We start from the raw sequence: 16,449 nt of genomic DNA, 5'->3' as shown, positions 1-16,449 counted from the left end.
GACTTGGACAATGGTCAGTGCACGACGTTGAATTAAGTTCTCAAATATTGACGTAGCACCAGATTTTCAGTGGCACTAATTTCGAGTTTATTCGATTCGTTTGAAGGGGAACCTTCCATACTCCACTAAACTTGATCGACGACGGACAGACTGGTAACCAGCGCACAAATATAGAATTTGAAGCCATTGGACATAGGGTAAATATAGTTTCTTAGACGAAATAGCTTTATTATAACTGTTGAACGGACTATTTTGAGGGGTTCCAACCATCCTATATCGATGTGCGTCGGCTAAATCGGGTGGTAATTGTCCAATTGTCCGTAGGCTCATACAACATGTTATTTGGAAAGCATTTACAAATATGGTGGCAAAATTATACAACTTAAAAATACACCAGTTTTTTTTTAACTTTTGTTTAAAATGCAACCCAACTATAAATTTTGTATGCTTTTTTGTTGAGGGGGAGACGTATGCATTCCAAAATGAAGCTTATCTAGAGAGAATTTTCAAGTTAATTAAATCTCTCGAAAATACTCTATAATTCATGTTGGTTTACGAAATACTTTTGAGTCCCCTTCGAGCTCGCTCCCCACCCTATTGGTAAATTTGGGGTGCGGCAGTCATGGACCTGGCAAGAATGCAAATCGTTTGGTGCGATAAATCGTCGACTATAAAAATGGGCAATATGTACATTATGACGTAACAAGCAAATGACACAACTTTTTTTATAGGAAGTTTGTTATCTCATTATCATTAGGCCTTTTCAGCACAATCCACATATTGTCTTACAATATAACTTCTAAGATGCAAAATAAATGTAATCGTGAGCAATCGTGATTACTTTTCCAATGTAATCGTAATCGTAATCGACTACGTCCTGATTTTGCTGTAATCGTAATCGCTTCATTCAGAAGTAATCGTAATCGTAATCGATTACATTCATGAGGTAATCACCCCATGTCTGATGCATACACGCTATCATCGCACGAAAGTGAAGGTAATTCACTATTCATCTCGCAATGGAATCAACTACAAACATAGCAACATTTACGCATCAATATTTCAAAGGATATATTAGTATGCGAAAATTGGAAAATGGAAAGCAGCAACACATGAAACTTCGAATTGTAACGTCAACTACTTCAAACATTCCTCCTTCATAGCATCTACGACGGCGGAGGCCAGACAGTCATCCAAATGAACGATGGCGCGAGCTGATGTCCTCTGAGTCCACCACTGATGCAAAGATGTCCCACGCGCTGCGTTGCACTCCTTTTTGATCCAAGATTTATCGCCAGAGTTCTTCAATGATATAATGGTTATACATAGATGTAGACGACTCCCAAAGTTCGTATACATGAACGGAGATTATTATTTGGACATTAGACCTATTATAGCTAGCTAGCTTGGGACGTGTTTCAAACAAGTATCGAGAAGAAGAATAGAGATAGGGAATTCTAGCTTTCACGGCAATTACAATCATAAGCGAGTGAATCTACCCCAAGGTGGTACATGTAAAAAGATCCTGTTTCTTCTCGCAGATATTTCCCCATATTAATAGCTGTCAAGGGCTCATCATCGCCGGTTGGAATGGTGTTAAAAGGAAAATTATGCACTAGAAAGTGCTCCGGTTACCCGATTTCTTTACCACGCTCTATGTTTAAGTCGGCGGTATACACAGATTTCGTTGATAGGATTTTGTGACAATTATTTCACTTTGTCATCTACGATAGCGACTTTTCCAAGTGGAATTTCAGGGAGTATAATCGAACATTTAGTTGGTACAATTGCAAGACTTTGAACTGGTCAATGTCTATCGAGTCCCGTTCTCTACAACAATAAAGAGAACTGGGATTCAAGCGAATTTCGTATTTCAGGTTGGGAACTCCTCAGATAAATATAGGTCTGGCCAACTTACCAGTTCCACACCTGCTAATAATTGTTGTCGATACCCCTTGATATGAGCCAGTCTCCCCTTTATCGGTTTTCGAACCTTACTGAAAACGTATACCTAAATTTTAAATTGATATCACCTGATACGTGAAAGCATGGTGAATACGACCGCATTGTTGACCAACTGCGCTCTAAAAATGATGTGGTCTCAAATTGAAGGGTAAAACGAAAAAAGAAATTGGCCGCAGCCATTTTCTTCAGAACGCCACCGTAAAGGAGCTGCAATTCATTGAAATTTCCACAGGGCAATCACGCTCCAGCAGTCACGCAGAGATCGAACTTTATATAGTTGTCAGCCGATGTTATGAAGGAAATATGTCGTGCACCCCAAGGTGGTTTAGAGAGAGAGATAGAGAGATATGATATTCTTTTTCGCCTGCACCATCGAGATGCTTTGACGACGGAGTTGCGATACGGCCCATGAGGTCATCTAGTCTGCGCCCCCGTTTTTTTTCTCCTCCATGCTATCCGTGATTGCTGAGCGCCTAGCAGGATAGCTGCGGATACCAATTTTCGAGTCTTTGGTATGACCCGGCCGGGGATCGAACCCACGACCTACCGCTCGAGAAGCCGGACGCATAACCATTACACTATCTCGCTCACTATACCGCGTTCAACGGAATATGTTCAGTCGGGAGATTTATGTCAAAATCGGGCCCACTGTATTCTATTTCTTTAGGACAGAAATAGATCATGTTTAGCAATGTTTGATACATAAACAATGTTTCATACATAAGATTAGGACATTATCTATCCGTCCTAAACATAGAATATATAGGCCCGATTTTGACATAAATGCAGCTCCATTACGGTGTCGTTCTGAAGGAAATGGCTGCGGCCAAAAATATTTTTTCGTTTTGCCCTTCAATTTGAGACCACATCATTTTTAGAGCGCAGTGCCCCTTTAAGCTATGACATACATACACGACACGACACGGTTTTCGGAATTTTGTGAAGCAGCAACAAGTGTAGGCCTACTCCAGTTCTATACATCGTCTCTTACTTATTTACTTATCACTCTGTACCATGCGCAGTACGCATAGCGTGTACTGTTTAACCATTCATGCACGAAATTATGTGACATAATTCTATTCGCGAGTAAAGAAACCTAATACATGCAAGCTTAAGAAACCAAGTACCATATCACCTTTACACCTTACCTCCGTCCCTATACTCATGTCCCCGAACGCCAAAGATGCAGAAGGTATGGCGTCGTATCTAGAATCATCGGAGTCGCATTCACTATCCGACAATTCGCTATCTGACAAACTCGACAGGGAGTCGTCACTGCTATCGTCCTCGGTTGAGCTCGAATCGTCACTTGTAGTGGTCTGGAATCAGTTTGTATTTTATATTCGCCGCTGATAAGCTTATGAGGCGCGTTTGTAAAAAATAACGCTGCTAGTGGTGGGAGCTCGTGTCGACCGCATTCGGTATCGTACAAGAAACTGGTTTATATGTACCAGAGCGCAGAGTCGTGCGTAAATAAAAACGCATTAAAACGGGAGCGTTATCAATGTAGCCCTAATCCAATGAATTATAACTTTCCCAATCGGTTGACATCATTTTTCGTCCTGGCCTGAAGTAGATTCTGCATTTTCAACCGGTTTCGGCGATTCGACATTGGTCATATAATGGGGCCACCGACTGTGTCCGCTTACAGTTCCTATACAATCCTACATAGCCTTCAAACATAGCATTAATTCAAGTAAGTCTAAATTCGGCACAATGTGACTCCCGTATGTCAATTCTGATTGAGATTGTAGATATTCCGCATAGGGGAGATGTGGTACCGATGGATCAAAAATTGCAAAATGATCTCTGGCCCTCAAATCTTCAGCCGAGAATGGCAGATCTTTTGCTGTCTCAACACTTCGATACAAGCTCTACCTATCGCGGACATTTACATGAATATCCGCCTTTTCAAAAAATAGTTATACACGTTTAAAATTTGTTGCTCGAACGTTTCATCGGTCCCCACCCGGTGGGTCCAACGGCACACGACCATGGGACCTATGAGACATACGCTCAAAAACTCAAATTTGTTTGCTTGTTTTGTTGTGTACTATAAGCTAAGCTACAGCAAGCCAATGAAAAATGTTTCGTCGTGACCTTCAAGAATAAAATCGATTATATCAACTGAAATATTGGCATAAAATCATGTTTTGATATACGCCTAAACTTACAAAATTAATGCCACATACATATTACCCGCAAATCGACATTTTGACTTTCAAATAACTCGTAATAGCGATAAAACACCACAGGTACCTATGATTTACAGCCTATATATATGTAGGCGAGTTTCTGTTGTTAAGTGATTGGTTGGCCCATCAATTTTGCTTGATTAGGCTATGGTATCATAGGTCCCCCACCCCATAAATATTGTAATTGACTTGAAAATAGTCCACTCGAAGATACTATTGATTAAAAAAATATGTGCCATTATATACCCTGATATAAGCCCTATACTTCACATCAAAATTTATGGCGGTTTTGTTAGTCTGGAAGGTGATATAGAAAAATGCAAATGCCGATCCAAATTTACTTTACACCCCCTAAAACGTAAATCATTCGTCACAGACCCCATAACTCACGCAGGTCGAATTTTTTTGCATGTGAGGAAATATTCTGTCAGCATGTAACTGTAGACAAATTCACGGAGTGTAATCATGGAATTATCATGGAGAATTTTTCAAGTATTTTCGGTCCCAGTGATCCATCGGTACCACATCTCCCCTATAACGCGAGACTGTCTGAATAATTTTTCCATGCTTGCTCTTGCGTGAATCCAGAATGACCAGAATGGGAGTTTGAGAGGGGTGGTAAAAAATTAGCGAGGAAACTTCCAGAAATTAGGGGCGTCACAGATACATCGTGAGTCGTGACGTACCGAGTACAGATGGCGTTACAATGAGTAGATCAAAAGTTTGTTGAGAGAGGAAAAGCTGCCTTCCTATGGCCAGGACAGTGTTGTACATACCTCAGAGCTATCGCTGGTCGATGTAAATTGCGAGAGCTCAGAATCAGAACAGGAAGAATCTGAGCTGGTGCTCGCATCTGTCGAAGAACAGACAGGGACAAAAACCAATTTGTTTTTCTTCTTATTGAGCGCAACTTGTCGACCACGGTTTTTCCCGTCTGCAGCCATGGACTTGGCAACAATCCTAGCGACATTGCTGCCCTTCGATATCGCAGTATTTTTCGACCGTGGTACTTTTGTGGTCCTTCCATCCTCCGCTACCCCTTTCGAATCGCCGCAATTATGATCTGTAATTTCCAGATACACCGTAAACAGCAATCCAACTCTTCACTAATTCGTGACCGTATACCTTCATTATCGTTGGCATCCGTCTTACTGTTACCGTCAAGTTTAGATGAAGAGTTGGTAACTTCCGTTTCCTTCGGCTTGCGTTGGTGAGCTATTGACAGGAGGCCTTTGACGGCGTAGTTGGGAGGTAGTGCGTCAACGCCTTCGAACGATAATTTCGTGACTTTCCTGCACAGCGCACACTTGAGCGACTTGCTTGCAGTACCGACGGAGGCTAAACCGACAACGATTGTGAAACGCAAGGTGTCACGACTCTCCGACTCGCAACACGCGCAGTAATATGTGCTGCTTATCGCACTGATGGTGGACTACGAGTCGGAATAGACGACAATTCATTAAGCACCTCGTGTGGAGTATTGTAATAATGTGGGACGCATATTACATTAACATTCGAGAGAGCAGCATACGAAATCGATGGAATAGTTGCATGTAATGCATGTATTTACGTGTGCGAGTTATTTGAATGTGCGTATAAGGGGCATGTACTGGCAGGATATGCTGCTGCCGCTGATACTATACCATAATCCTCCCGAACGATGATAAATCGCAATTAACTGATTCAGGAATAACAGCAACCGATGTAGTTCCGAGATAGTTTGTTATCATTTAACGGCCCCCACGAAAAATTAGTATCGATGAATAGTAATTACCTTTCAAGCATCTTTTGCAGTAGTAATGTTGACACGTCAGCACCCTTGGATCGCGCAGTCTCGATCGACATATGGCGCACTCTAAAAGCTCTTCAATGGCACGAGGGGAATAATCCTTGGGTGTGCTCGCCACAGCCATAAACCTCAACAAAGTACGCAACAACAAAAACGTCTGAAGAAAAATGAATACGCGACTTCGCAGGATACAGATTCGCTGACATTGACTTCTGAGATCTAGTTTCAACCTTGCCAGAGAACGAGAGCATACACAAATGCATACGAAATTGCATTTGGATGAATACACATGAGTCTAATTTCAACGTAAGTTACGTAACTATCTTCCTTTAACAAGCTCCCTTTGCTATTAAGTTGCATAAAAACCACGCCTACTCGATGTAGCAGATACCGCTTCTCCATCTCCTGATTTGCAGCATAAGCATACACTGTGACAGTGCCCAGAAAAGGATAGATGAGCTCGAGATTGAAAATCGATGAGAAGAAGAATTACCGACGGGGTTGTTTTTAATCATTAGCGAAAAGTAATTGGTGGATAAGGAAAGTGAAGGGCTACGGGCAAGCGTGCTGGATTGCCGATTGTTGATTAAATTACGTGCTTGTGCCGCCAACGCTGCCTAGTCATTTTATCTTTTTTATCTGTAACTATGTGCAAGAAGCTTAGTGATGGTGCGAACCACTGAAAGGTTCTTGTACGTGTGAACGCGAACCTTTTTCTGTCATGGTTCGGTAACCTCTGGCTCTTTTGGGTGTACGATATGGCTATTTGTCAAGGTTTTTTTCGTTCTTAATTTAGCAATATTGCAGCAACTTGTTAGTAAATATTCATAACGGCAAGAATAATTATTCTTGTTGCAGGGGCAGCATAAACATGTCTTTGAGATGTTAAGACAGTGGCGTATTCATGGTTGCCCCCCACCCCCACCCTTAAGTTGCTGTCACGCCGGCGACCAATATCACTCGCGAATTCGGTGTACCCGCCTCGAAATCTTGGATTGCACGATACGTTGATCGATCAAAGAGAATAGCAGACATGGCGACGCCTGACAATGCCGTTTTCAAACACACATTTGTCTTCCTGATCTACGGCGAGATATGAACTGCCGTGGATGTGGCATTCACAATTACAAATTAAAATTACGAACAACGCCATAGCTATTCACGTTCTTGATTAAGTGATATTGCCGGTAAAATAAAGGCATGTAGCGCAATGTGTTGTTACCTCCGAATACTTTGAGAATTGCGAAGTCGATCAATAGTGGGATTTTTGGAATCACTGCGACAATTCTATTCGATTAATATAAGTTTTTATAAAGACCAAGCTATTTACAATAAATTGTGCTATCACAGGTGATGCTTGTCCCGTCTGTGTCCTACCTATTCTTTCGTCCTTTATTCTCAAGCAATAAATATGCAAATTGCGTGATTTTGGTGTAAAAATGCTCCAAATCTAGTCATTCATGAACATCGATAGAAATACTAATAATAATCATTTATTAGGAGCATTAAGACGAACCTACGATCTGGTATAACTGAAGGAAGTCTCCAATTTTTTATGAATCTTAACCTCAACCATTATATCAACCAATTCAGGTCTTAAAGTGGAAATAACGCAAAAAGATGTTGAATTCGAACAATACGCATATTGTGACATCATAGAGGAAAGAACTTTTAGATACGAAAATTGTGTGCGTTTATGACGCCATAGACAGTAAAATCGAAGTTGGAATTTTAAACGACTACAGCAAGTTGTGGCAATGAAAATGAGATTTGATAGAGTATTTACAGTGATTAAATGTATATGAACCGAATTAATCAACTGCAGCTTCGCATGGTGTAGTGCAGGGTTGCGCAAACTGCGACCCGCCGGACCGTTTTGTATGGCCCGCGAAAGCTTGAAGAAACGTTTTACACGAGCGAGATAGTGTAATGGTTATGCGTCCGGCTTCTTGAGCGGTAGGTCGTGGGTTCGATCCCCGGCCGGGTCATACCAAAGACTCGAAAATTGGTATCCGCAACTATCCTGCTAGGCGCTCAGCAATCACGGATAGCATGGAGGAGAAAAAAACGGGGGCGCAGACTAGATGACCTCATGGGGCCGTCTCGCAACTCCGTCGTCAAAGCATCTCGATGGTGCAGGCGAAAAAGAATATCATCTCTCTCTCTCTCTCCAAATCGTCTTGCGGGCCGCGAGTCCATGACCCCAGAATTGACAGAAGGCTCTCTTCTATTCATCGAGTGCATGCAAATCAGCTTGACTAATTTCCATGCTTGATTTGAGATCAAGGCAGCAAGATTTGTATTTTTCTCACAATTTAACACATGCATTAATTGCAGTCGATATCGATCGAATTAACTTAAAAGAGATGTGCATTGCCGTGTAACAGTTGATACTAATATCACATTTTTCAATACAAATGTCATTTCACGCGTCCAATGCGGAAATAGTATAAGTGGCATAAGTAATATATAAGTAGAACCGTCCTCAAACATGGACTTGGAATGGTTCAGGACAATCGCTGGGTACTGCGTGCAGTCAAATGATGAGACGCCGACGTCGCAACAATGCGTCTATCTAAACACCCAGTTCATCAGACATGACAACGAATTATATTTTTAGTCGGTACCCTTCTTTTTTGTCGGCTGGCTACGTGCTTGTTGGGTTGTAACCAGCATGAGATTGACAAAACGTAGTATAAACATGATTCATAAATACGCCACAGATATTTCGAAATAGATTTAGCCGTCATGACCGACTCATCGCATCAATTTGAAAATAAAGCTGTTTCATTGGTTCACAGAGTCTACGATACGGAGGTATGGCTTGCCACGCCTATTTCTGCAGGTCTCGTATAATGCGTGTTATATAGAGATATCGGTAAAGATTCAATCAAAGTAGCTGGAGAATTACTATCACATATTGTGGAATGAGAAGGTAGTGGATTCGCATCCGCGCTATATACATGGACGGCACTGATGCGGCATCTCCGTGCGGCGTGGGTGATCCATATTCAGATCCGCTGAAGCCGAGAGTTGTGCTTCCTGGTGAAATTCTGGAAGCTCAAGAATTAATCAAGGCAGGCATTGTGAGAACACCCTGCACGGTAAGCTGAAGAAGACAATTTCTATCAATAGTTCTGTATTTCCGGTATGGTAAACATCGCAGATTATGTTGCAGGCTGTTTGAACTGATTGCAATCACACCAGAATCAAACGATATAAACTTCCCACATCGATGTGATTGCCAATCATGGTAAAATGGGTTTGGGGACAGCATATAGCGAAATATACCACTATACTCGGCCACCATCAAACCGAGCTTAGCTAAATACATACCATATAATTGCAACAGGCTATAGTATAATCTACCGATTTGGTGCCGATAAACAGAACCCACGGTCACTATACACTTGTATATTATATATCAATATCAATGCGTGCACTTGACTCCTTCACGCAAACTGGAATGAGTGTAAAGAACGAGATATAGGCTACCTACTTTCTACCCATTCATTTACTTACAGTGTGCCTATACACTGGTAACTGCCGCATTGGCACGAAGTCGACATGGATTCAGTGGCCAGAGTTAAAACAAATGATTATTGTCAACACGTCACGTATGGGGCTCAGCACGCACTATAAGACTCGTTAAATCGTAGCGCTCTCAAATTTAAAAGTATCACCGCCGTAAATTTCCTGCAGCCTTCAAGACTGTCTGATCGACTGGGATACGATCTCTACTTCAAAAAGGATCAAATGCAATACACCGGGAGGTTTGTGGTTATATACCAATACCGAGAAAACCATTACCGATAATGAACACTACCGAGAATGGTCAATGCCAAGACTCTAACGTACTGGGACAGACGTTGTCTAAATTTACACCTGAGAATCGACACAGAATGTGGCAACGCCGTAATGCACATATACACACGACCTGTACATATGCATAACATGCCTGCATTGCATATATTGCATTCTTGGTAATGTCCATTCTCGGTGGTGTTCATTCTCGGTAATGCCCATTCTCTGTGGTGTCCATTCCCGGTAATGTCCATTCTCTGTGGTGTCCATTCTCGGTAATGGCATTCTCGGTAATGGTTTTCTTGGTATTGACCGGACACCGAGGTTGTCTACACCCCAGTAACTCAACCTTCTAAAATTTCATTTAATCGTAGCTTCAAAGATCGCGGAGCGATGAATGTATTGAAAAAGCTATCAGCTGCGCAGCGGAAGCGCGGGGTGATCACGACATCAGCTGGAAATCACTCACAATCAATGGCGTACCAAGGTCGGAAGTTGGGAATTGAAGTGACTGTGGTAATGCCAGTGATCGCACCGCAAGTCAAGGTAAGCGGAGTACTTTTTCCCCCGCCCAATGATACCGAATAGTAGGATAACGGTAACGCATATATGATGTGGTGTTGAGACAACTCCGTGGTGTGATGAATTTTAGTGATAATTATACGCAGTCTGTTCATATAGCTATAACTACTCAATGTGCATTTGGCGCAAACCATGTAGAATTATATTAAATGAAAATAATTCCTGTTGCAATCAAGGGATTGGTACGGTGCGATTAGATTTTGGTGAAGTACGGCACGATATTTATTCCCCAAGTACGGTCCGGTATGGTGTGAAATTACCGTATACGTTTATCGTACGTTTTCCGTACTTCTTGTGGCGGATACTGAAATGGCGATCAGCATTACAATGCAGTTGTGCTGCTAGAGGCAGGAATGTCATCTGTTGCGTTGCGAATGTCTAATGTCTATGCTACTTGTCCTGGCACTCTCCCAATTAAACTCCATGGTTAAGTAAAATTGTTGTCACAGGGCCAGCTCTTACCATAATCCAGGGAACACGGAACATCATAGCAACATATGGCATAATATTACACAGCATACGCGATTGTGAATACATTCTGTGGCGACGAATTTTGCAATGATTCTATTACACGTGACTCATGCTATATCATTTTGTTGTAATCGGATATATAGGTACAGAGCTGCAAATCTTTAAAGGCAAATGTCATTCTTCATGGAGACACTTTCGATGAAGCGAAAGTCCATGCTATGCGGATAAGGAACGAAGAGAGACTTTTATACATTGACGGGTGCGTTTTGCCTTGTGTTCGAAAACCTATTTACCGAACGGTTCACCGAAAAGACAATGGGGATTCGCTCATTCTATGAACAATCGAAGGCACCATACATACTGACAGATCTAATTCGTCCTCGTTACTCATAGATTTGATCATCCTGATGTCATCGCTGGCCAAGGCACGATGGGATTAGAAATAATGGATGACGTGCCGGATGCGGATTACATCATCGTTCAAATCGGTGGAGGCGGTCTGATCGCAGGAGTATCGATAGCGGCCAAATATCGCAATGCAAACGTCACAATCATTGTTAGTGTTGATTTCATAATGTTCGACTTGATTCAATTTATAAACGAAAACATCATAAACGGTATAGCCTTTCAAAAATGCTTGTTCTAAGACGAAATCACATTTCCACTAATTGTTTGCCATTTGCCACACACCGCTTACCTTTAAATCGCGTCCGGTTCAATTTGTACGAGAATCATTCACTTTTACAGGGTGTAGAATCGGAGCGATGCCCCGGATGGCACACGGCTTCCAAAAACCACGGTCCTACCGTATGTTATCAAACGATGACAGGAGCTAGGCAGTCTCTTTCAGACGGTCTGAACGTAGCCAGGGTGAGGAATGAGCAATTAGCATAACATTCTTGTTACAAGTATGATCATTTGTTGTCGAGACTATCAGTAATATGTATGAACATTCGACAATTGACTTATTATGCTTGAAAATATTTCCAACAGCAAAATGGACGTAGATATTTGATTTCAGGTGTAATACGCAGGCCTACTCTTGTAGCTTCATTTTTTATGAATTAGCTGTAGGCTACCCCAGAGATGAGCATGGATTAGGATTTGAAAAAGCAGGATTTGTGAAATTTTGTCGGATTTGGATTGGATTAGGATTAGAGATTTTTTTCTGAACGGATTAGGATTTGGATTGGATTTACAGATTTTCTGGGAGACTGATATGTCGTGTGGCGAATGGCGACAAACTTTACTCAGATCAGTTATTATTATACTTATTGTTACTCAGAGGTGGTCAAAGTAGTCAAGAAAGCTACTCAAGTAGAGTAGAAGTAGCGACGAAAAAATCTACTCAAGTACGAGTAGAAGTACTTCTTTCATAAGCAACCTAAAACTACTTGAAGTAGAAGTAGAATTGACTGACTTTAAATCTACTCAAGTAAGTAGGTAGTTGTGAAAACGATCGTAATTCGTTCGCATGGGCTGTCAAAAGCTGCAAATTGCGCTATGCTGAAGGTGCAGAGAGCTTGATTCATTGATGCAACCCAGAAGGTATCAATTTTTTACAGCATGAGCATTCGTCCGCATCATGGGAGGTATATGATAGTATATTGATATGGAATGCTCTACTCATTCTTTGTTTACTCGAACACCCGGTTTTAGAGAAAATCACGGCATGGCGCCCTCCCCAATATTATAAGGCCCCTAGTTCAGTCGAAGAACAATAAAGAGAAATTGTGTCGGGTACGGCTTTAACACTTTCCGCGATTAGTATACGTTAATTAAAAATATGACAGATCGTAAAAATGCCATATAGTGTATAGCTTTATTTTCGGAAAATACTACACTTGATTTTATGCTTCAACATGTATGTTCTCCAAACAAAGGAACTGAAACTATAATTAGAACTCAACGTATAATACTCGTAATTGAAATAAAAATACAAGTACTACTTCTAAAAAGCGGAAAATATACTTTATGTCTTTTGTCCAGAAAGTTTCGAAGGTGGTCTGCTAAAACAAGTCTAACGTTAAAAAAGTCAAAGTCCACTCTTCCAGATTAGGACACGTCATGGGCTGCTAGGTATAATAGGTAATTGCTAGATTGCGAAACGGTAGCTCTAAACCTTACGGGGGGGGGCATACTTACTGTGACGAAATATTTGATATAAGTGACAATAAGGTGTGAACGGAACAACGCAACCCGGTATCTAAATTATATCCAGCTAAACTTTCGTTAGAACATATTTGTCACTCCAAATCCACTGTGCGCGAAGCGCAACGAAAATTCTTGATATTACATGACTTTTATGAAAATTAAATGTTGGTACTACGTGAAAACTGCCCCGAAATTCCTTAGGCTATCTTTCTTATTGGGGCATTGAACTACTTCTACTTGACAAACTAAAAATAGCGAAAAGTAAGTAAGTAGTTCACAAGATATTACGAAGTAGAAGTAGAAGTAGCGAAAAAAGGATCTACTTGAGTAAGTACCAGAAGTAGAGGAAAACTACTTGAGTACTTCGAAAAAGTAGAAGTACTTCGTTACTGACCACCTCTGTTGTTACTAAGTTATCTTGAATCAAAGGAATCGTTGGTTGTGAAAGAAAAATTTCCAATCTCTCCGTTGCATAAATTAGCATTTTTTTTAATTTTCAGTTGGAATCGGATTAGGATTGGATATGGACTACAATATGAAAAAGTTATGGATTAGGATTTGGATTTGGATTTGAAGGTTCGGATTTGGATTGAATTAGGACATAGAAATTCCAATTCCGCTCATCTCTGCCTACCACGGGATAGCATATACACAATACACATACATACATCATTCTCACAGTGAATAAGATTAGGCTTCGTTGAAAATTGCACAGTAATGCTGTTCAAAAATTGGTGGATAATCCGAGGATTATCAACGAAAAACTCCAATAACTCCGCTTCTACTAGTTGGAATTGAGTCAAACTTGTTTTGCATCGTCTCTGAAAACAGCTCAACAATCTCATGTGGTTGACAGAGAAATTCAATTTTTATTTTCAATTTTCCTGTTTAAATTAAAAAATTTAATTGGATCTGCGGAGCCCTATACTTGTTAGAATTGCACCAAATTTGGTGTACAGCGTTTTTTAGGGTAACCTGACAATTTAATGACTGAGTGGCTAGAATCCAGAAAAAATTTATTTTTGAACAGCCCTATTGCACAGGTCGGATACAACGCGTTCGCAACGGCGAAGGTCGACAAGCTCATCACAGTACCAGAGCGGTATCTTCCGGTCGCGATGTTGCACCTGCTGGAAATGGAAAAGGCAGTTGTCGAGGGTGCTGGCGCGATGGGATATGCGGCCTGTCTTTCGGGGAAGCTCCCAGAAATCACTGGAAAAAAGTATTTTGTTTTCTGTTATATACAATCAAAGATATAGTTTATCAGAATGTGTATATGTATGTGTATGTGTAAATGGAAGTAGTCCAATAACAAAACCACTTATAAGTATAGTGCAAGTATAGGCAAAAACCTACTTCGAATATCTAGAAATATACTTCCTTATTACTGAGCATCTCTGAAAGTAGCATGCTTGTTAATACGTCGGGAGTATCGAAACGTCCTATTCCTATACTAACGTGTTTGAGACAATTTATTTTCGTCCAGAGTCGTGTGCATCTTGTCGGGCGGAAACATAGACGCGAATGTCCTCGTGGAAGTCATTAAAAGAGCTCTGGTCAACGAAGGCCGCTTATCTAGATTCACAGTCTGGCTTGGCGACAGACCTGGTGAAATTTCGGCGCTTCTAAAAGTACTCGCAGACCTTCAAGTCAAGTAAGGCTGTTTTAACCAATGCTCAACAGTGCAATCAACTCCCTAACTGGTTCCGACTGCAAAGACCACTGCGGTCGATCACTACCACGTTATGCTTGCATTTCAGCGTGAAGGATATCGATCATGAGCGTTCTTCAGTTCGATCTCATGTCTACATGGCGATAGTTTGTTGCACAATCGAGACTAGGGATTCGTGTCATCTTTCAGCCGTACGTGGCGTACTGAGTGGCGTATACGGTGAACATCTCAATTGGGACTTGAGTAAGGGATTGACGCAGAAAGCGACCTCTTCGTAGTCCACAGTTTCACCATAGACCTCGCGTAAGAATTCATTCGCTGCAGCCTAAAGGATATTCGGCTTCGACTGCATGTTCGACTGTTCTACTAAAACACTCATCTAGATTGTCGATCAATGTAGAATCCCACATTGCTATACATATTAAAGTTTAGTAGGCGATGAGTTGGGTGATGTATCATAAGGAATGTCAAATTACTCTGAACTAGAGTTGCATTTAAAATAAAACGGCGTTTTAAAACACTGTATAAAACCTGTTTTAAACAGTGTTTTATAAATGATGTTTAGAAAATCGTGTTATATTCAAATTTGTATAATTAATCGTGTAAATACTTTCGAAGTAGTATGAGCCTACGGACGATTTGCACCCGATATAGTTAGTCGACGTATGCGACATGGAATGGTTGGAAGCGTGGGACCTTCGAAGTCGTTCTCGGCTAAACAGTTATAGCACGTAGATATAGATCAGTGGTTTCCAACCTTTTTTGACTCATCGCCCCCTTTTGAAGCTACACACCGATCATCGCCCCCCAATGTGAAAATAAAAACGGCACTTCTTCAGCTCCCCAAACATAGGTCTTTGGCCCAATAGGGTAATAAACCAAACCCCAGAACCCCTCAGCCAGTGGGCCTTTTGTCGCTACATATCAGCTATACCCTATTTCATGTAGTGTTTGGTGAGTCACCGTATTTCGCCTAAACGCGCGAAGCGCGACAAATGTGTATAATTCATGTTTGAATCTGTCAATATGGTCGGGAATTGCATATATATTGCTATCAATTTTTTATCCTCTTTCTGCTCGCGTAATCAGATTTACCGGTAGAGCTGAGTGTGGTGTGCTGGAAAAGATAGGACCCCTAAATAATAACTAAACATCTTCGGGCGGAATCGTTGTTATATTGACTTCGTTACATGGTGCTATTTTGTGACCTCCTATATCTGCTATGTCAGAAGATATGGAAATCGTCAAAACGTACCAAACTAAAAGACGCACATGATTTCAAATTAGTATTTCTGTACTGGCAAATAATTTTTTCCTTGCGGGATGGCATTTGTAGGGTTAAGGTCGCCAGGACAGGAACATTCGACGCCAGCCATTGAGGCGCCTATGGACAATTAAACATATCTGTATATATATCGAAGTTTTCGGTCAGCACAAGGGCATTCCTTTTCGTCCAAGGTCTTCTCGCTGCTGATCGTTCTGGCAAACTTCTCGGAGTCGCATGATACATGGTTTGTAACTTCATATGTCTTGGTGCGTTGTGGCGCAGTAATGGCCGACGCCGAAGTCTCCCATTTCCATAAATCATGCGTATTTTTGTTGGGTGACGGGTACCCCCAAATCAAGATATATGATACTATTAAATCGCGCGCAGCGCGAAAAATTTCTAAAAGATTACTCTTTAATTATTGCTAATTCACGCAATAATTATGGGCCCCAACCCCCAATTGGGGAGTTTGGGATGCGGTAGTTACGGTCTCGACTCCAATATAGCCGCTTTAACGCGCCATCGCCCCCTACCGCCCCTTCGTCCATTT

The 16,449-nt window shown here is 41.3% G+C and overlaps 2 protein-coding genes across 6 annotated transcripts in view; one reads left to right on the top strand and one right to left on the bottom strand.

The window, feature by feature from the left end:
- Window positions 1–1,046: 1,046 nt before the first annotated feature.
- On the bottom strand, window positions 1,047–6,751 carry LOC145457347 (uncharacterized). Of its 3 annotated transcripts, none has more exons than XM_080335539.1 (6): window positions 5,935–6,253; window positions 5,286–5,498; window positions 4,937–5,223; window positions 3,114–3,284; window positions 1,919–2,011; window positions 1,047–1,302 (listed from the first exon to the last, which is right to left on the bottom strand). In XM_080335539.1, exons 1-6 carry the CDS (start codon window positions 6,071–6,073, stop codon window positions 1,138–1,140), a joined length of 1,068 nt encoding a protein of 355 aa, XP_080191665.1. In that variant the 5' UTR covers window positions 6,074–6,253; the 3' UTR covers window positions 1,047–1,137. The 3 variants fall into 3 exon arrangements, 2 of the variants coding, with proteins under 2 accessions (XP_080191665.1, XP_080191667.1); XR_013920852.1 differs by having other exon boundaries at window positions 1,241–1,302; window positions 1,919–1,997; window positions 5,935–6,246; XM_080335541.1 differs by lacking the exon at window positions 1,919–2,011 and having other exon boundaries at window positions 5,935–6,751.
- Window positions 6,752–8,742: 1,991 nt separating this feature from the next.
- LOC145457346 (L-threonine ammonia-lyase-like) overlaps window positions 8,743–16,449 on the top strand; it is a 237,168-nt gene continuing 229,461 nt past the window's right edge. For 2 of the 3 annotated variants that reach the window (XR_013920850.1, XR_013920851.1), the window contains exons 1-9: window positions 8,743–9,053; window positions 9,652–9,722; window positions 10,128–10,299; window positions 10,950–11,065; window positions 11,200–11,362; window positions 11,554–11,676; window positions 14,004–14,182; window positions 14,447–14,614; window positions 14,721–15,028. Coding sequence is in view for 1 of the 3 variants with exons in the window: in XM_080335538.1 (XP_080191664.1) it covers window positions 8,913–9,053; window positions 9,652–9,722; window positions 10,128–10,299; window positions 10,950–11,065; window positions 11,200–11,362; window positions 11,554–11,676; window positions 14,004–14,182; window positions 14,447–14,614; window positions 14,721–14,910 (1,323 nt within the window). In the remaining 2 variants the exon portion in view is untranslated. Of the gene's footprint in view, window positions 9,054–9,651; window positions 9,723–10,127; window positions 10,300–10,949; window positions 11,066–11,199; window positions 11,363–11,553; window positions 11,677–14,003; window positions 14,183–14,446; window positions 14,615–14,720; window positions 15,299–16,449 lie in introns of those variants that run through there. The other variant, XM_080335538.1, reaches the window with a different exon arrangement.

The sequence above is a fragment of the Botryllus schlosseri genome, chromosome 15 (assembly GCF_051294905.1).
Source record: "Botryllus schlosseri isolate E-star chromosome 15, Bs_hap1, whole genome shotgun sequence".
In the NCBI taxonomy this organism is placed as follows: domain Eukaryota; kingdom Metazoa; phylum Chordata; class Ascidiacea; order Stolidobranchia; family Styelidae; genus Botryllus; species Botryllus schlosseri.
Note: the sequence above shows the minus strand (reverse complement) of the source record. Positions and strands in the feature narration are given on the sequence as shown.